General features: G+C 34.8%; 1 protein-coding gene across 2 annotated transcripts in view; it reads right to left on the reverse strand.

The window, feature by feature from the left end:
• Positions 1-21,318, reverse strand: part of LOC105214585 (uncharacterized) — a 147,999-nt gene that overhangs the window by 36,297 nt on the left and 90,384 nt on the right. For both annotated transcript variants that reach the window (XM_054229167.1, XM_054229166.1), the window contains exons 5-6: positions 15,839-15,924; positions 6,205-6,312 (exon numbers count right to left, since the gene is read on the reverse strand). In XM_054229167.1, coding sequence (XP_054085142.1) covers positions 6,205-6,312; positions 15,839-15,924 — 194 coding nt within the window. The remainder of the gene's footprint in view (positions 1-6,204; positions 6,313-15,838; positions 15,925-21,318) is intronic.

Below are 21,318 nucleotides of genomic sequence, written 5' to 3' on the forward strand. Positions count from 1 at the left end.
CCGACCACTTCCTCTAGGGCAATTTGAAAAGTTTCCGCTCTTTTATCCGCTTTGTTTTTTAGCTCAAGTAACAGGTCTCCTCTAAGTGTTTTCCTAATGTATGTCACATTCGAACCCAATTCTTCGAGCTCGCTATTGCTTTTTATTTTATGCAGGATATCAGCATAAGAAGCTCCCTCTTTTTTTGTTAAAATGATAGCGTCTGGTTTCAGCCTTATTTTTTTCTCTATTGGCCTCCTCTTCTTTACCACGTCCACCCATTTTTCACCTGCGCTGGATTCATTTCCAGAGGTATATGCCTGTGGTAATTTCACGGCCTCGCTGTATGTTGCCTGTGATTTTTCGATTATATTTTTAGGCTTCTTAGTTGGTGGTAATTGGCCTTGTAACTCCCGCAGTCTTTTTGGGGTATTTGCCTCTTTACTAATATGTACTTTCTCTACCATAGTTTTTTTCAAAACACTATCATTTTTCTCTGCTTTGTTATACAGACTCACTATGCTGCTTACTACATCGCGCATGGCTTGGTTAATATGCCTTTGGCCAGACATGATATTTTCCAACTCTTTAATTTTGTTACCAAGTCTACTGAGAACACTTGCAGTTTCACCGATCTGCGATTTCTGATTTTTGTCCCCGCTGTTAGTTTGATCGGCATTGTCGCAGTTCTTTGCTGATCCAGCCGCGGTGGATACCTCCTTGCTGCCGTTTGGGGGCGTTCTCATAATTTTGGAGTTCCTCCTAAAAGGATTCTCCGGTGTTCGCCCAACACCATTTTCAGAGGCCATACCTCAGTAAACAAAATGGTTGGGAACACCTGTCAATAGGTACGTTCAGTCCCTAACGCTAAAACTCTGCTTATATTTCCAATGGTTGGCAACGCCAAAACCAAAGGAGAAAAGAAAACAAAAAAGGGGATCAGCTGATCTAGCAAAACAAAACGGCAAAATAAATTATGAGCACGTTTTTTGTCTTAATCGCTTATAGGCGAAATAATGTTTGTTTTTTACAATTTGCCGCGAAAAAATAACAGGCAAGTGAAAATTAATTTTAATAAAAAAGAAATTTCTACTTATCTATTCCTGTAGGTATGGTGTCCGGTCAAAGTTTACCAGTTTTCCGAGAAGCTTCTAGCAAAACTAATGTTGTTGATGTGAAAAACTAGGAGAATCGTACAAAACCCCAGGACCTCACACAAAAAACGTCCATTTCACTTCACTTCTAAACGCACTTCAACTGGCAGAAGAGCTTAAAGCTCTCGGTGTGTTCAATGCGATCCATTGTAGTACATTTCACAACACCACAAAGAATACTATTGTAGTATGGAACACCATTTGCTTTCAAACAAAATTCGGAAAACCGGTGATATAAATACATATGGTTTCTGAAACATACTACAATATGTACTAAATGTCTGTCTCAGGTATAACTCGAAGTTTTTGTGTGGATTATGGTGATGCGAGTTGGAGAAGTTCCACTGTATTTTTTTCATAGCTGTCTACAAGCTGACATTTACTTTCATACTTGTAAGGAAGATGGTAAAGCAGAATTACCTCAGTACTTTCTACTTGCCTATATCGCTCTTAGGGAATTGGGATTGAAGCAACTGGGTTCTCACTTCTCAGTCTTTAATATTCCAATTAGTCTGATTAGAAGGTATGTTGAAAATGTTTCTTCGTTAGATATAATATATTATTTGCCACTGATGAATAATGGAATCACAACGAACATGTTTAAATCTCCACAAAAACCCCACCTAACTTAAACCACTTACTTTTTGGTACATCTAGTATTCAGTGCCTCCTTAACTCTTCTAGCAACGCATTTCATTTGTTCCATTAGCTTAAGCAAAGCACTTAGTAGCATTTCCGCTCACTACGCTCAACACTTACTGACTCACAAACGATTCTGACTAGCGATTCACTTTAACTTTTCACTTTCATTGCGATTCAATTGTGAATGCAACTGCATTAACACTAAAAATAACTACAACAAAGCAGATAAGAGAGGTGAGTATAAAAACAAATTGAACTCGAACGAAAATGTGAAAAATCTGAGTTATGCAGAAAGTTCGCAAGCGACAACACAAGCAACAAAGGTTGCAACAACAGCAACAACAACATTAAAAAGCAGGTGCCAACACAACAAACAGTCGATACGGTGCACTCAATGCAAACCGCTGCAATGCCAGTGGAATACAGTTATTCAGTTGCAGCAGCAGGAAGCGAGACCGGAAAGGAGAAACTTTGCAGCAACTTTTTGTATGTTAAAATGTTTAAAATTTCCAGGTGACTGAGTGGGCGGAAGGTGAAGTGGAATTCGGAAAAGTATGTGAGCCACCAATTGTGGGTGTGACTGTGGGTGCGGCTGTGCCTGAAGTCGAAAATTGGTTTGAGCAGGTGGCTAAGTGTGACCCAAAGGGTTGCGAGTTGCAGTTTCAAGCGAAAAGTCGACACACAGGTAACTCACAAAGTAGATAGGGACTAAGGTTGACACACATCACATGCAATAATCGTTACGAACCACCACAACAACAGCACTAAAATTATCGTACAACAAGTTAAATGTGACAGATAAAAAGAAAGAATATTGCAAAATGCATTTGCATTTCGCGCACGAAATGCATTAAAAATGGCTGTCGGCGTGTATAGCAGTATGCATACCTGAAAATAATAAAATAAATTATGCGCGCGTTTGACAGTGGTGGCGTGGAAGTGACTAAAAAGCGAAGCAAATTTGAAAATGCTTGAGAAAAATTTTGAAAAATTTGTGTAAAAGTATATTTTGGTTTGCCTGCAGAAGATTTGCTGTGGCATTGCCAGAACACTGTTCATTAAGCTCAAAGCGCCAACTGCTAGAATGACTTACTTTTTAGGGATAAGCGTATAAAGCTCGCTGGAAGACATCCATTAAAATGTCACAAAGCCACCTCTCTCTCTCTCAAATTAAATCTACAAAATAAACCAAAATGAAGTTACTTTTCTATTAGGTGCGCGAAAAGTCAATGCTAATACTGGACATGTGTTGCCACGGACACCTATGCTAATTCTCAGTATAATATTTAATAAATAATATTACTGCATTTCTTCTACAAAGTCGCATTTTCATAAAATGTTTAGGCTCCCTCACTTTATAATTATGATCTTCGAATGTAGAGCATAACCTCGAAGGATTATTATCAAATCGGAGGTCAAAACTGTCACATAATTGTTTGACAGTTCGAGGAGAATTATTTCCAAACCTCAGGTTCTATGTGGTCAATATTTTTATAATCAATATTTTTCTTTTCATACTGTGGATCCATTACGATTCCGTTAACAGTAAAGGCAACACTCTTATAGCACAACTTTTTGATTTCCTAACTCTATGATTATCAATCGTGTATATACTAAATGTTTCTAGCATGAAATAACAACACACTATATAACCTCATTCTTATCTCTTATGGTTGTAAGTGGGTTGACCGATTATGTGTTGGTAGATTAACAACAAATTGATGCTAAATTGGATCAACAAAGTTCTTCATTAAACTAAGAAACGCATTATGACAGGCCACTATTGTTTTTTAGAACTTACGGTCGATCGCAGTTTTAGAACCGTTACTGAGAAAGTGGAAATACAAAGAATATGTTTTCAATGACTTTCTTCTAATATATTGTCTTTGTAATGCCTCTATAACGAGAATCAAGATTCATTTAACAAGATAAATCAATTTTAACAAGTAAAGCTTAAAAATCTCAAATAACATCAGTGAAAAATTGTTTCGAATAATTTTCTGACGAGTAAAATTAGTAACGAGTAAAGTAAGATGTTCTGTGAGGTGGAAATCAGAAAACCATAAAAAAATTGTATGAGTAGGGCTAAAATAGAACCCTTTAATAAGTTCCAATGACTAATATACTTTTTCTATAAGTATATTCTATCCTTTATATTAACGGTAGTGAAAATATTTCCGTAAATAAACAAAACTGTTTTTAATGTTATTCAAATTTGGCAAAAAAAAAATTTGGTTTTTCCTTTTAGCTTACTTTCAATATGTCAAATCCCGAAAATTCGAAGCTTTGTTTTACTCCGATCTGCTCACAAGAAAGTGCGAAAAGAATTCTTAACTGGGAAAAAATTGCACCGAAATTCCATGCTGATAAAGTATTTTCTGTCAAAACAAACATTGTGTTTAATAGCAATAGTAGGAAAATCAAAAAAAAGTAAGCGACTTTTTGTTAGTTTGGCCTTGTTTAAATTCACAGTGAAGTTAGTTGCGATTGGTTTGTCTATAGTATTTTTTCAAAGCCTTTTACCTTGAAACATTTTATTTCGAGCCATTAATTTATTTCAAACAAAATTTGCAGGAATTTCATTAATTTAGCGTTCTTACTTTTATAAACCGCTATCAAAGGAACGATTGCTCTTAATAAGTACCATGCAGTTAATCACTTAATTAATTAGCTCAGCTTAGAGTAAGACTTAAGGGGTTAGGGGTAGTCAGAGACACGAAAAATTGAGAATTTTCAGTAATTTTTTTTGCTATTCATATATATATGTTTTGACTTAAAGTCCCAAAAATTTGGAAAAAATTATAATTTCCAAAGTTATAGCTGTCTGCGTTAACCCAGTTTCAAAAAAAGGACCTTGCGGTGACAATCATAAGTCCTTGGAGATTCATCTAAAATCAATCGGATAAAACAAATTAGTTTTATAAATAGATAATCCTGGGCCTGAACCAAACTTATTTTTTTTTCAAAAATTAACAATATGGCGGCCTCAGGAATTTTTTTTCTAGATTTTCGGGAAAAAATCAATTGGTTTTAAAAAAATCGAAATTTTTGAAAAAAATCTTTCAATCAGGCTTGAGTTTATTATGCATTCTAAAAGCTGTAGAAATATCATTAAAATCTACTGAGATGTTTTCGAGCTACAGTTGACACCAGTTTAAAAACATACGGTTGCAAAGTAACTTATAACTAGTTCCGGGACCACATGATAGAAATAAACACACTCCACTCAGCCATCAGTTTAATGTTTTTTTGACAACGAAGGCAACGTGTGTGAGTTTATAAATCTCGTAATGCGAAAGTTTAATCTCATGTGGCTTATTGAATGCAATTTTTGATCGAAAATATTTTCAGTGGAATTATAAAGCCTTAATTTCAATTACAATTTTTTGCACTCCTTTCTTCTTTGTACATATTTATTTTTTATCGAAAGCTGCTAAATTCTTCTTTGTGTGTCATGCATAGTTTTTTACGTTGCAAAAAAATTTATTAAATTCCACAAAAGAATTTAAAATGTTTGGGCATTAAAATAACAAAAGCATTAAAAGAGAATTTAAGGCCTAAAAATGCGCTTTGAGTGCGTGGGAAAAATTTAAAAAAATTTATAAAAATAAATTTAAATTGTTTACTTCTAATTACGGTAAATTAAAAATCTTTTGAAATGTATATAAAAATCTTTAAATTTTATTACTACGTTGAACAAAAGTTACACATGTACTTTACATACTTTGGTTTCACAACAAAAGTTGTTGCTTTTGCATTCATAGAGCAAATGTTGTTAAAACAACAAAAAAGTAAATATATACATTTTTATTTATTTCTTGCCACTCGAATTCTGCTTTGAATTTGTAATTCGGTAAATTAAAAATCAGACTATGAAAACGAAAGCATGAATTGAAATATGCAAATGTAACGGCGAATGGCGATGCAAATGCAATTCACGAAAGAATGAAGACGAATCAAGGCCAGAAAAACAGCGAGTACAACAGGCACTGAGTGAATTCAAATAAAAATGTGCGAAAATCAGCAAAACAAAGTGCAAGCAAGCATTCATTCCCCCCTGCTACTCCCCCACAGTACTACACCAATACCCACTCCACTCCCTCTCCTGCGTTATCAATTGTAGCAGGAAATTTATGCAGTTGCTTTTGTACGCATAAAAATCTCGCTACTGTTCGCCGTTTGAGCGGACAGAGGCGCGCGCACCAGCGAGCACTATTATTATTATGTAAATTTTTATTTTACAATCTTCACTGCTTGTTAGCATTAAATTGTTGCGGCTTGTTTGCACCGTGGTTTTTGGACTTCCTTACGCACGTCCGTCGTTGGTCAATAAAAACGAATGAATGAATAAATGAACTCAATGAAAATTATGAATTGCGTTGCATACATTAAGGCGTGACAATGAATGCTTGCCCAGCAACTTACTGACCTTATTTACATGATCCCGTAAAACATTGGAGTAGACCATGGCCACCGCTTCCAACGCCATAAATGTGATGTAGCCAATTATCCATGGCACTATGAGACCGGGGTTTTCCTGCAAGGAAACGGGAAATGTTGGCAATTTATTATTATTATATTAACAAAAATTTCTTACAATTATATATGTATACAGTAAGTATTATGGTATATAAATAAAATTTTATGTAGAGTGAATTACTCTAAAAAGGTTGAACATTTTGTTTAGTCAATTTTGTTGTTGTGTAAAATAAAATAATGAAATTATACAATATATATGCATATTGGGCAACATACTTCCAAGAACTAATGATCAAAGCCATAATCTGACTCCATTGAAAGTAAAAGAGAGATAGGAGAAACGAAGAGAGTGGTGTACCTTTCGAATAAGGAAAGTAAATGCCGAAATGGAAAAACTAAAAGCAGCAGAACTGAATATACATAGATCAATAGAATATCTTTAGTTAGAAAAGCCTTTAGATTGGGAAAACTTTACAACAAAAGTCTAGATAAACACTCAAAACACACTATGAAGAAATTTAGAGAAGCTGAGCTAATAGAACATGAAAAAATGACTTGAAGATTATTAACTGCGTTTTAAAGTAGGCAAAGTAATCATGAGCACCCAAGAAAATGCATCCAGTAAATGTCCATAAGAGGTTCTTACCTACACATAAAATATCAAGAGATATAAATATTTAGGATGATAGTGAACTGAGGTGGATCTAAAAATCAATTTCAAAGTTATTAAAGGAAGGTGTTCCACATAATCTAAATATCTGTATTCCACTTCTGTGTAAATGCCGAGCTCAATCGCGTAATCATCCATCATTTTCTCCGAATTTTGTCCCCAGCGACATTTTCTTGTTGTCATGTCATAAGAGAATGGTCGTTGAAAAGGAATTAATGAGACTAAGGTGCCTTTTCAAACAAAAGATCATCATACTGTAGAAGTGGTAGTAAGAAATTTGAAGATCACAAAACCTATGTATAGATGATTTTCTATAAAATAGTTTTCCTCCAAGAGTCAGAAGAGCATCACACATCAATCACAGGTTTCAACCTCTTCAAATTCTATTGAGAGAAGAATTAAACTACTCTGCTGTAATTATTTTATCACACTGTACTAATGGTAACGATATTAATAGAGACCGACCGATTAATCGACCTTGGTATCGGCATCGGCCACAAAATTAAGCATCGGCTTCGGTATTTTTAGCCGATTCTTTCTACTTCTTAAGGATTACACTAAAATACATTTTTTTTACTTTTTTGATTTTTTTAGAGCATAAAATTTGAATTCTTCTGTTACCATATAAAACACAGTGAATCACATTTGACTAAACTAACAATTCATCATGGTCAAGGACAAGTAATAATCACTTGGTGCTGGCCTGGATTATAAGGTGCATGGAAAAGAACCTCCCAAACAAGCTTCCGAAGTTTCTATTGAGTCACTATCACTATTTGCCGCCTTTCACAATGCGAGATATAAATGACAAAAGTCATCTCTTTTAATTAGATTTTTTTAAAGAAAGTATTCGATCGAATGTTTCGAAGTTTTTTGGACATAATAAGGTGTACTTTCAACTATATTTTAAGATTTTTATTTTACAAAAATTTTGAAAAATAAAGCAGTTATGGGTTGTTTTGGGAGGTGCCAAAAAAAGTTCCCCAACTGCTGACATGATTCCGGCCGAATGAGTAACTGAAGCACAAAAATTTAAAATGGTTATTAAAGTTGAATATATTCCCTATACAATGACCTACGATTATTGAAAAATATCAAACGTTAACAAAATGGCGTAGTTCTGAAAAAAAGGTATTATTTTAAATGCCAACTTGACAATTTTCAACAAATCAAAAAGTCATAGGCATAGGTATAGAAAATATATTCAAGAACATTCAGTTTAAATTTGAAGTTGATCGGTCAATATCTCGTTGAGTTATGATGTCAGTAAATTTGTGAAAAGTCGTTTAAAAAAAACGCGTTTAAAGTTTCGACTATAGCGGCTTATACCTGTGAGCGATTGCTCTTTAGAACGCTGCCATTCAAAAACTATTCAAGATACGACCTTACCGCTTTCATAGGATATTTTTGAAATTATAAACTTTCGAATAAGCAAAAATAAAAAATCGATTTTTTGAAAATGTCACACCGGTATACCCCCTTAAAGGAAGAAAGCTATATTGCTGATTGCTGATTCGCTTTGAAAAAACGCGAATAACTTATTTTTCAATATATATCTTATAATAATAATTTATTTAGTTTTGAATATTAATTAAATGAATAAACAACTTCATATTTACATATGAACTGAGTTTTTTCCTTATTTTGTGATGTTATTTGTCTTTGTTTTTATTTTGTTACTATACTAATTTACTAAATAAAGTTCTTGATGAAAGAATCGGTATCGGCATCGGCTGATTCTTTGCCAACTGGTCGATTAATCGGCATCGGCATCGGCCAAAATTTTGGTATCGGTCGGACACTAGATATTAACGGCCTGAATAACCGCAACCATGGTTTCGCTATTTTGAAATGGATACAAATTAAGAAGATATGTTAACCCTAGAAAGATAACGTACGTCGAAACGACGTACACATTTTTTTTTACGCTCTCACACTTTTATTTGTCTACTGAGCAACTTCTTGCGCTCATTTATCTCAGTCGGTAGCAGCAGCTTATTGGTAGTGGTTGATTTTCTGCGGTGAGTATTTTCTTATCTGAGTTATGATCAAATCGTACGTCGAAAAGACGTATCGTTATCTTTAGTGTGACTTTTTGGTATATATAATTTTTGCATATAATATTGCTTGACTTTATTTTTTTTTGTTCTAAAACAATATACAAAGAGTTATTTTGTAAACAAAATAAAAAAAATTTAAGAACGAAAATTATACCTTTTTCTGAAGACTGAGTTATTTTTGCTACTTTTTATGAAAAAAAAATGAATTGCTTTATAAATTTTATATTATCTTTAATTTTATGATTACATGTTTCAAAATGAACTGAAAATGAATGAAATAAATGATCTCAGTTAAAAAACAAACAGTTTTTATATTTTTAGGAAGCTCAAAATCCATTATAAGGAGATACGTCATTATGACGTATCGTTATCTTTCCAGGGGTAAAAAATAACGTTATCTTTCTAGTGTTAAACAAGAAATTGATTTGCGTTTGGTATGACATTCTTTCCCAATTTCCATAGATAGAATTTTGATAAATGTTTTGCCAAATGGAATCTTAGTAATTTGCAAGATTTTGAGTAGGAATGCCTCAATAATTTTATTGTTCACTACTTATCATACTACTTATCATATTATACTACATATCATTTTATTCATACTTATCTAATAAAATAACATTTATCTCCGATTACCGATGTTTCGATAGGTTTACATACATATATCCACGGTTGGTTGCTTTGAACCTTTGTCAATAGCGTAATAGTTGTTTCGTATAGCCAAATTAATGTATTACATTAAGATCAAAAATGAAGAACCAGTTTTTACCTTTCGCACAGCCGGCTACTCGACAAACGATCAGCGGTTACACATTTATGTTTTCGCTATTCATACTAAGTTGATTGGTATTTTAACAATAATCACAACCGATCGATCTAAATCAGCGCTTTAATAGAGCGGTTGATAGATCAATTAACTCATGTTCGAAAAGGCTATTAAAATGTATCTTTATCTCAATTAAAGACATTCTCTCTACTACATGAATATTATAATAAATATCTCAACTTCTGCTTCTCTGATCTATTTAGCGAATAAATTTATATGGTTATTCATATGGTTGTGGAATTGATCGATCCACAAAAATATTTTTTTATGGAATTATTGACCTATATTTTGAGTAAATTATTAACAAATTTTGTAACTGGTAACAAATGAATAATATTATTATATACATTTACGTACTGCAAAACCCTTGTTTATTTTTTGTGTGAATGCATAGATTTGGCTTTCAAAGAATTGATATATATTTTCCTTCTACTGTTTATTTATTTATTTGCCATAGATTACTATTTAGTTTCGGTGTGAAAAGATACCAATGTAGCTAATGTTGAACTCAATTGAAGTTTCCCGCCACGTTATACCATCCTAATGCTTTAATAGTTGCTAAAATAAAATACTTGCCTCCCCCCGCTTAAGATGACTATGATACAGGGTCTCAAAAAAGTAATGTATATAAAATTTACGACAAATAACCGAAAATTATCACCGAATAAAAATGAAAAGGAGTTTAAGGAGCTTCAAGAGAAAATAAAATATTTGAATTTAAGTAGCACAGAGGAAAACCTAAATGGCAAGAGACTCTAGAAACGATTTATTGCAGTGACATTGCAGTTTCATTTAATTAAAAATGAATGAAAAAATCCTCCAGTGAGGCAGAGTCGTGCAGAAAGACAGACTGTCGCTCTTTATTTAACGCGCGCACACATATCATTCCCCAAAGGCACACGCATGAGCGCACTCACACATACAATAAAAGTACACATACGATTATTTATACGCTGGCATTGTCTAACAGCAAATACGCATTTGGAAAAATGTTTATTCAATGTGCGCCGCTCCTTTACACCAGCCATTTTAGTACAGACACATACCTATGCATGCATTAGCGTCTGCTCGTTGCGCGTTGATGCGAGTCGACTTTTATTCGCTTAATGATCAGCACACATTCGGAGAGAGCTCACCGTGAATCTCGCACTGACTCGTCGCCATTTGAATACATTTATACATGTACATATGTATGTATGTTTGCGTGTTTTTCTGTGCGCATCCTTAACAGCTTTCCTGTTTTCTCCTCGTTTGCTGGTTATTTTCGTTGGCTCGTTGGCTGGTTGACTGCTCGACTATTTGGTTTCCTGCGGATTGCTAATGTTATTGTTCGAGCGTGTGAGTGTGCGCGCCGCGTTTGTGTGTGTTCGTGTGGGCAGCCATTGGCGTGGCTTGTGTGTGTCTCGGTCTGGTGGTGATGGCAGCGGCCACAGTGGCATCTTGTTGATTTACTACACGTGTGCCACGAGCATGAGTGCGTCTACTATGAACATAGAAACGTATGCAACGCAAGTCTCTAACTCTGCTCTAGCACGTAGCAATGTTGTCCAAACACACACACACATATACCCATAGGTGGATTTGAATTAATAATTTATATCTAGGTCGTTTTTGCTTTAAGAGTGGCGCTGAACGTGTGCTGTCAGAATGTCAGCTAACGCGCTCATGAAATCTAAAATTATTATAAATGCTTTTCATGACATACTCGCTAAATGCATGGCTGTGTGATGGAAGTACTCATAAAATGCCTGAAAACAATTTGCATAAATATGTATTATTTAATAATAATGAATTTCGAAAGATAATTAAAAGAAAAATAATTTCATAAAAGAAAAAAAAAATGTATTTCAGTACCATTTTATATTTAAGAAGTAAGTACAAAGCATGCCTGAAACTAAACGTATGCCACACAAGAGTGATGAGCGATATTGCTATTTTTGAATCACTGTGATTTTATATTGCTATTGCGATCGCAATAAAAAGACGAATTTATGAGAATTTGTACTCCACATTTTTTTTTTTAATTTTTTACATTTACATTTATTAATTTTAACTATATCCAAAATTTAACTGGTTTTGTAATCACAATTAACTAATTAATAAATTGTGGGTACATTTAACTACTTTTGTAATCATCGTAACCCAAATTATCGAAGTCGTAACTAAAATTGCTACTGTGATCACTGAACTATGATTGCTACTTTTCGAACTGCTATTGCTTCAGTGATCGAATTAGAATCACTGAACTCCTGTATGCACTATGATCGAACTCAAATTACTGCAATTGCGATTGCAAATTCACTTTTATATAAAGACTCACAAGTCACTATTGACAGTCGCAACATTGTGAAGATATTATCCAAGAGAATGATAATGCGTATATTATGAGATCCATGGTGTCATCGTTGAATCGAGCCAACTTAATTTAATACATTAATATTATAATTGAGAAATCAGTTTTCGCACAGCCAGTACTAGCTGAACGATCAGCTGTAATACATTTCTGTTTTTGCTGTTCATAGAAAATTAGTAAATTTCATTAGTTAAATGCTATTTTATCAATAAACACAACCAAATTTACAGCGTAGACAAATACCCACAAATTTGCATTCCAGTTTCAACTCAAAACTAAATAATATTTTTCATTTGTATGGTAAACCGATCTAAATCAGCGCTTTAATCGAGCAAAGGCCAGTTAATTGATCAATTAACTAAGGTGCGGAAAGGCAATAAAAATTAGCCTCAATGTTGACTATAATATAGAAAATAGTTGCCAGGCCTAAAAGTGTGCAATACATTAGCAATACTGGGAGGCTGATGAAGACTGAAATATTTGGCTTCACTAGATATTTCGAAATATTTCTAATTTGCAAAGAGCTATCGAAAGTGACTCTCAAAAATGACTGGGAGTTTGGTTGAGATGTTCTTATGTATTCATTTTATAGTATGGACCTGGCTATTGCCGAAAGATTTTGTTGGATGATATTTTCGTCTCCAGAGATGCACGTTTGGGTAGATGGACAATCCCAAGTTTTTCCGGGACGAAAGTGGCATTATCTATCAAATGTTTGACATAAACTGGTTCATTCTAACTAAACTATATAAAACCTTTAATTTAATTAAAGAAAACAAAGAAGTACATTAGTTGTGTGAAGATGAATTGAAATAATAGTTGTTGTAGTATTATCGACTGAAGTCTTGTCGATTTTAACACCTTCTTATGATATTCTTTGCGAATTTACATATAAAATACTTAATGTAAACTTGAATTAAAAAAAATCTGGTTCCAAAGGTATACTCGGATTTAAAAACTTAATCAAAAACAAAAAAGTTTAAATAGAGTGGAAAGCGAAAATTCCTGATAAATACCATCACAGAACTATTTACACAAAAGTTCCTAGTGAACAATCAATCTGAGCTCAACATTTCATATATTTGTAGTTTCATATCACGTAACCTGAAGCATCTACGCACTCAATTGATTTAATGCTCAGTGTTGAAGCTCTCGGATCGATTAGTTGCACTATTTTTATATGAAAGATATTAAATATCTAATTGAAATATTGTTGAGAAATATACTCAAGATCGCTTATTTTTATACTCTCGCAACAAAAGTTGCTAAGAGAGTATTATAGTTTTGTTCACATAACGGTTGTTTGTAAGTCATAAAACTAAACGAGTTAGATATAGGGTTATATATATCAAAATGATCAGGATGACGAGACGAGTTGAAATCCGGATGTCTGTCTGTCCGTCCGTCCGTCCGTCCGTCCGTCTGTCCGACGGATAACTTGAGTAAAAATTGAGATATCTTAACGAAACTTGGAACACGTATTCTTGGGCAAAATCGGACAATTGCCACGCCCACAAAATGGCGAAAACCAAAAACCTATAAAGTGTCATAACTAAGCCATAAATAATGTTATAAAAGTAATATTTGGAACAAACGATCCCACCAGGAAGGGGCATATTTGGATGTAATTTTTTTGGGGAAGTGAGCGTGGCCCCGCCCTCAAATCGGTTATTTGTATATATCTCGCAAACCAATAAAGCTATATAAACCAAACTTTCTGCAGTTGGTTTTCCTACGTGCCCCACCGCACTCCATGAAAATAGTTGAAATCGGATAATAACCACGCACACCTCCCATACAAGATTAGGTTGAAAATTACTAAAAGTGGGTTAACATACTAACGAAAAACGTCAGAAACGCTAAATTTCACAGAAATAATATCAGAAGGAAGCTGCACTCAGATTTTTTTACAAAATGGAAAATAGGCATGGCATCACCCACTTATGGATCAAAAACCATATCTCAGGAAGTATTCGACGGATTTCAATGAAATTCGAAATATATAATATTTTCTTGACACTCTGATAAAAATATAGCAATAAATTGCGAGAGTATAAAATGTTCGGTTGCACCCGAACTTAGCCTTTCCTTACTTGTTTTAAATAAATTATTTACTAAGAAGCCTTGAAAAATATATTTCCATATACCTATTATATTTTCCAAATTTGGACCTATATTTTAAAGAATGAAATTATAATTTTAAATTTTTTGCATTTCATGAAACTATTTTTTCAACACAACTAATTTACTTAAATACATAAATTATTTTAAACTAAGAGAAAAACTAACGGAATAACTCAAATTAATGCTCTTCAGGTGGGGAGGAAGTGGCGAGGTTAATAAAGGCACTTTTCTGCATTGAAATTACACGATGACATCGAGATGTGTACAGTGACTAATGTGGGGGAATAAAATAATTTGGAAAATTTTGGGTTGTGTCATTTTTACATATAATGCAAAATTTAAGGTTTTACTTTCATTAGAAATTTTGCACAAAATCTGCTTTGCCAACAACTTTACGACAAAAGTTGTTGCTACAACACAAGTCATCATCATCGTTGTCATCATCGCATGCATAAATATTTAAGTTTTTGAAAGAAATTTGCATTTTCATTATCGTCAATAATCATCAACATTGGCACTTCAACTTTAACGAAAGCAAAGTCATAGCAAAAGCGCAAAATGTGTGAGTGTGAAAAAATAAATAAAACGCCTTTAGCCACTTTGCTGCTTTTTAAAGGCAACTACATGCCATATATACATACATATAAATATGATTGTAAGTGTGTATGTGTATGTCTATATGTAGATATTTGTGTATTGACAGCCATGAAGTGCTCGCATTTCTTTTATGAACTGTTTGTGTTGTGTGAATACTGTAAAAGTCATTCATGCAATTTGAATAGCAACATTTGGCATTGCTTTTATACATTTTGGGCATTTTTCGAAAATCATATAATATCATATATTTGCTCACACGCACACATTAAATACACACATGCAGCAGAGGGCAAAGGCTCAGGCAAATCCGACTGCGCACACACACTTGTATTATTGGTGTGACATATTTTGCACTTTGAGTGTTTGTATGGGTGTATGTGTTTATGAGCGTCGACATTGGCATTCAAATAAGCTGTCATGCATTTGGCATTTGCTTGTGACATATAGCCAGCCCTTGCTAGCTTTCTTTTTCGGCTTTCACATCTCACGTCTCACACTGGCTTATACCACTTTTTTCAGTGTAATCATCTATGGGTGTGCGTGTGTGTCCTTGAAATTGTAAACATTTGCTTGGCTTTTCACACACACACTCACACGCATATTTCACGGTGCGTTTGCTAGCCAGCGGTTATGTATTGCTGTTGTGGTTGTTGTTGGTGGGCGTGTTTGTTGTCTACACGTGTTTCGCTTTATTTGATCGGATTTTAGGCGTGAAATTCGTGTGAATGCTTGCTTATGCGTCGGAATAAATGGGTTATTATGCTTGGATTTTAGTGTATGTGAGTCTTAAGTAATTCAACTGTTCGTAGAGGTTGAAAAATATTTTGATTTTCTTTCGAAATAAGGATTATGTGCTTAGCTTAGTGAAGTGTAGGCTTAAATGGTGATGGTAACTGGTTCTAAAATGCACTTTAAAGTCAATATTTTATCACAAGTTGAACAAGTTAACTCACTTACCTTATAAATTCCGAATATCAGCATAACACTCAACACTATCATGGACATTTGTGTGCCGATAATGGCGAAATATGCTATTTGAACACCTGAAAAATAAGTAATTTAAATTTGTTATTATAAAGGATTATTATTTTCTAGAAGAAATATTTTATTTGATATCTTTTCGAATAAGTTTGAGTAAACTTCTCACCTTTCTTATATTTCTTATATTATTTTTACTAGATTGAAGGTGGTAAATATGGAAATATGGACCTCGTGGGTTATATGGACCACCCTGTTATCTTGAATTCTAGTTGTTAAATTGACAAATAACGTGTGTTTAATAAATACTTTTTTCTATTTTTTAATGATTAGAGTTTAATAAATATAGTTAGGATTGTAATTAAACTCAGTTATATCCCCAGCACATGTTTAGTGGAATATGGGCTACCACGGTAGAGGCTAATATGGACTAGTGTGTTTTTCTGTTTATAATATATTTTGCGTTTGGAGTTATTGTTTCACAAAAAAAAATAAATGAAAACTAATTGTGTTAAGCAAATAAATTGCAATAATACAGCATGTATTTGGTGAATTATACACCAAAAAAAGATTGGTGGTCCATATTTGCATACTTTATATATTACGTCCTAAACTATGAATATTCGTGCTTTTTTTCAAAATTTGTGCGTTTATTTAGGAAAAACAATATTCAAAGTACCGCCCAACTGAAGGATATTTGAGTATTTTTTATCTTTCTGCCAATTGGTTGATTCCATTTCGAAAGAACTGCGCCGGCGTGACGAACAAGAACGAATCAAGCCAATTTTTGCTACCCTATTTTGATGTGAATCGTGTGCCGGCGTCGAACGGAACAAATTGTACACAGAAGGGCGAGGTCTGAGTCATAAGGCGTGTGGGTCAAAACTTGCCATTTGGCTGGTTGACCATGTTTCACATATGATTTTTTCGTTTGTGTTTGTCTTAATGAATCCATTTTTCATCAATCCGATAAAAAAGGCTTTTTGTGGCGTGCAAGCAGCATTTCTGACATGCAAAATCGTGTTTCAACGCCTCTTTGAAATAGTTCTTTGAGTGGCTCTTAAAGATTCTGCCAGGTCATCTTGTGTTTCCACATCCAACTTTTTTGGCCGCCCAGGAAGTTCTTCGTCTTCCAAGCTAAAATCACCACTTTTAAATAGTACAAACCAGCTTTGGCATGTTCGCTTATGTAGAGCACGTTCACCTTAAACGTCCACCAAACTTCCATAATACTATGGCGTTCGGCAGGGGTTTTCTTCATATTGAAGTAATTAAGAATAACTCCCTGCAAAAATACTTCTTTGGGCATATATTTTATTTCACTAAACACTGTTGTTGTTTACGCTTCAAACTAATGACAGATACTGATAAAGACACACAAGGACAGTAGCTTTGCAATTCATTTTCAGAATTCTGGAACGATGGAATAATAAGCAAACTACCTCAGCTCATAGATATGTATAGTTTATATATATATATATTTGGCGTAGGAACCGCTTTAAGCGATTATAGCAGAATCCACCAGAGCGCGCCACTCATTCCTCCTTTTTGCTTTTTGGCGCCAACTGGAAACACCAAGTGATGCCAGGTCACTTTGCACTTGGTCTTTCCACCGGAGTGGAGGTCGTCCTCTTCCGCGGCTTCCTTCAGCGGGTACTGCATCGAATACTTTCAGAGCTGGAGTGTTTTTTCCCATCCGTACAACATGACCTAGCCAGCGTAGCCGCTGTCTTTTTATTCGTTGAACTATGTCAATGTCGTCGTATAAATCGTCTGCGGTATTCGCCGTTGCCAATGTTTAGAGGATCATAAATCTTGCGCAAAACCTTTCTCTCGAAAACCCCAAGAGTTGTCTCATCGGATGTTGTCATCGTCTACGCTTCAGCGCCATACATCAGGACGGGAATAATGAGCGACTTATAGAGTTTGATTTTGGTTCGTCGAGAGAGGACTTTACTTTTCAATTGCCTACTCAGTCCAAAGTAGCACCTGTTGGCAAGAGTGATTCTGCGTTGGATTTCAAGGCTGACATTGTTGGTGTTGTTAATGCTGGTTCCCAGATACACGAAATTATCTACAACTTCAAAGTTATGACTGTCAACTTGGGACTGGGAGCCAAGACGCAAGTGCACTGACTGTTTGTTTGATGACAGGAGATATTTCGTCTTGTCCTCATTCACCACCAGACCCATACGCTTCGCTTCTTTATCTAGTCTGGAAAACGCAGAACAAACGGCGCGGTTGTTGCTTCCGATGATATCAATATCATCGGCATACGCCAGGAGCTAGCTGTACACTCTTGTAGAAGATTGTACCCTCTCTATTTAGCTCTGTGGTCGATCGCAACGTTGCGAGTCTGTTTTCTCTCCACTGCGGAACAAACAATTCTCATCGTACCAACTGGTTTTTTGGCGTTGCCGGAGACCAATTGTTTCGGCTGCAGCGGTATGCAATGAGTTTGAGATGCCGTTCCACAGCTCCCTTATATCGAGATGCTGATGAGTGCTCTCAGAGAGCAGGAGTGCAAGTCGAGTAGAAAATCGTTCGGCTGTCGGTTGTGATTGCAGCTTTTCGACGTCGAACCTTCCTTGTGTTTGTTGACGGGTGTTCTTTGCTGCACAGAGGCGAGTGTGTATCTTTGCTGCTACTAGATAATGGTCCGAGTCAATGTTTGGTCCTCGGAGCGTACGCACGTCTAAAACACTGGAGACATGTCTTCCGTCTATCACAACGTGATCGATTTGATTGAGCGTGTTTCGATCAGGGGACAGCCACGTTGCTTGATGAATTTTTTTTATGCTGGAATCTGGTACTACAGACAACCATATTTCGGGCCCCAGCGAAGTCGATCAGCCTCAGGCCGTTTGGCGATGTTTCGTCATGGAGGCTGAATTTTCCGACTGTTGTGCCAAAGACACCTTCTTTACCCACCCTTGCGTTAAAATCGCCAAGCACGATTTTGACATCGTGGCAGGGCAGCGCTCATAGGTGCTTTCTAGGAGCTCATAGAAAGCATCTTTGATCACATCGTCCTTCTCTTCCGTTGGGATCATGATCCTTGGTACGTTTGCAGGGGTCGTCATCAAAAGGGGGGTTTCTCATCCGAGGCTCGGTGTTTGTTTTCATTGGGGAGTTTTTATTTTATGTGGTGGGTCCCAAGCCCTACGCACAACCGCAAAAGCGGGCTTCGCCTTATCACTTTAGCTCGCCTCCAAACGGATGTCTGTTAGCTACCCAGGGGATACTTGGTCTAAAACCGGAAGTCGTGAGCTGCATGAGTCATATGCAAAAGAATCGTTCCTGGCCACTCCCAAGTGAATGGCAATCAGAAACTTTCCTCACTTGCGTGAACTTCTACATATGACTCCATCCCCCTGTATAGTTTATAGACACAATAATATCACAAAGATCCCAAACAATTATATAAATAACTAGCAGACCGCTCCGGCTTCTCACGGGTTTAAACAAACATTTCAAAAGTTATAAGTTTTTACATATTCTCCCATACATATGTATGAACTTTCCAGTTTCTTGTGTGGGTTAATTTTAAAATAGTAAAATGAGGAAAATTCGAACATGAAATTATATTATATTTGCAATGAGCTAAAACTTGATTACGACCTCTAGTCTTTCTCTCTGATTTTGAAAAAAATTTAGCCGATGTTACTCGAAGTGAATGTAGCTTTTCAATGGTGAAAGAATTTTTGAAATCGGCACAGTAGTTTTCGAGTTTATTCCATACAAACATACATACAAATCTTTGCTCTTTATAATAGTTATATATATGTATATCAGTGGTCGGCACGAGAGGAATTGCGACTGTGTTGGTGACCACGAAAATAAAGATACCCAGAGAGAACTCTGGAGCCTTACATTTTGAGAATGTTTTAAATTTTTTCATAAAACATGCATTTTGGTGCTAGTTTCTTCATTTTAGTTATTTTATTATTAAAACAAATATATTAGATCATAAAAGCCTTAACTTTACTGCCTTTAAATAGCTTAAAACCTTAAATTAAATAAAACATCAAACAACATTCATAACAGTAAGGCATTTCGCGCAGGGCACTTATGCAAAGTGCCACAGCCATGCGCGGTGTTCATTCGTTGCTTGTTCGACAATGACTGAATGATAGAGCGTAAGCGTACGTGTGATGTGAAGTCTGCACAATTGTGCCAAGCAGTGCCGACCACTGATATATATAGATAAATTGCATATGTAGATATTTGAGTTTATTGTAGAAACCGACAAAAGTTTATTTATAATTGAATTACACTTATTTCTCTTAAGGGGTTATATACAGTTAGACGGCCGAAAAAAAGTGAATTTTCTAGAATTTTTTCTGAGAAAACTTTTTAATTTATTGATCCAAAAATTTATACACATATTGTGGTATCTTTTAACTGTATTTTAAGACTTAGTTTTAGTAAAAATATTTATTTGAAAAAGAGCTACAACTGATCTCCAGAAGCTCCTCTCAAAAAAGACGTTTTGCGGTGACCACTATATCTCGGAACTGGATCAACCGAAATTAAAAAACCAAACAGATTTCATTAAAATAATGTTAAATCTAGTAATTAATCGAAGGAATAAGCAAAATAAAATTTTTTGACAAAATGGCGGTTTCTCAAAAAAAAAAAAATCGATTTTTCACCGAAATTTCGGCCTTAAATTGTTTATAAAAAAAAAAATATTTATCGGAGAGAAAAAATTTACGATTAATTACTAAAAAATATATTTAAGAAGGTCGTGACCAATCGGTCTAGCCGTTTTCGAGTAATGTTGGTCACCGACTTTGAAAACACCATTTTGAGAAAAACGCGTTTAAAGTTTGGACCTTGTACTTAAAAGTACTCTGAAACGCCTTTTCAAATTTTTCATTTGCTTGTAACTTTGAAAATATTCACCGGAACGATATGAAATTTTCTGTGTATATTCTTAAATATATGTACATTAAGAAAATGAAATAAAAAAAAATCGATTTTTTGAAAATTCGAACTGTATATAACCCCTTAAAAGCCAATAGTTTTTCGCTTACATAAATGGGCACTACTATTTTTGTGAACCCAACTATAAACACACCATCAGAGATGTGTAAAATTCGAAATGTTTTGAAAATTAACATTAAATTATTTCATTTACTTCGGTATGATGAACTGGAGTGGAACGAACAATATTAATAGAGCTGTGATTATGTAAGTTTTCAAGTGCCGGACTTAGGGTATGGCATGGTACATGACAAGTTCTTTGTGGAAAAATTTCATGGTAAAGCGGTGAGTATACGAGTCCCTTAAAGATAGATCTCGACAATACAGTAATCGACAGGGATTTTCTGTAAGAGGGTCATAAATCAAAGAGTTCCATTAAGTGTTTATTGCATATGTATACTCGTGAAATAATGGTTATAAACTATTTAAAACTCTTTATTTCATTCAGATCATGTTATTTATTTATATGG

The sequence above is a fragment of the Zeugodacus cucurbitae genome, chromosome 4 (genome assembly GCF_028554725.1).
Source record: "Zeugodacus cucurbitae isolate PBARC_wt_2022May chromosome 4, idZeuCucr1.2, whole genome shotgun sequence".
Taxonomy (NCBI): Eukaryota; Metazoa; Arthropoda; class Insecta; order Diptera; family Tephritidae; genus Zeugodacus; species Zeugodacus cucurbitae.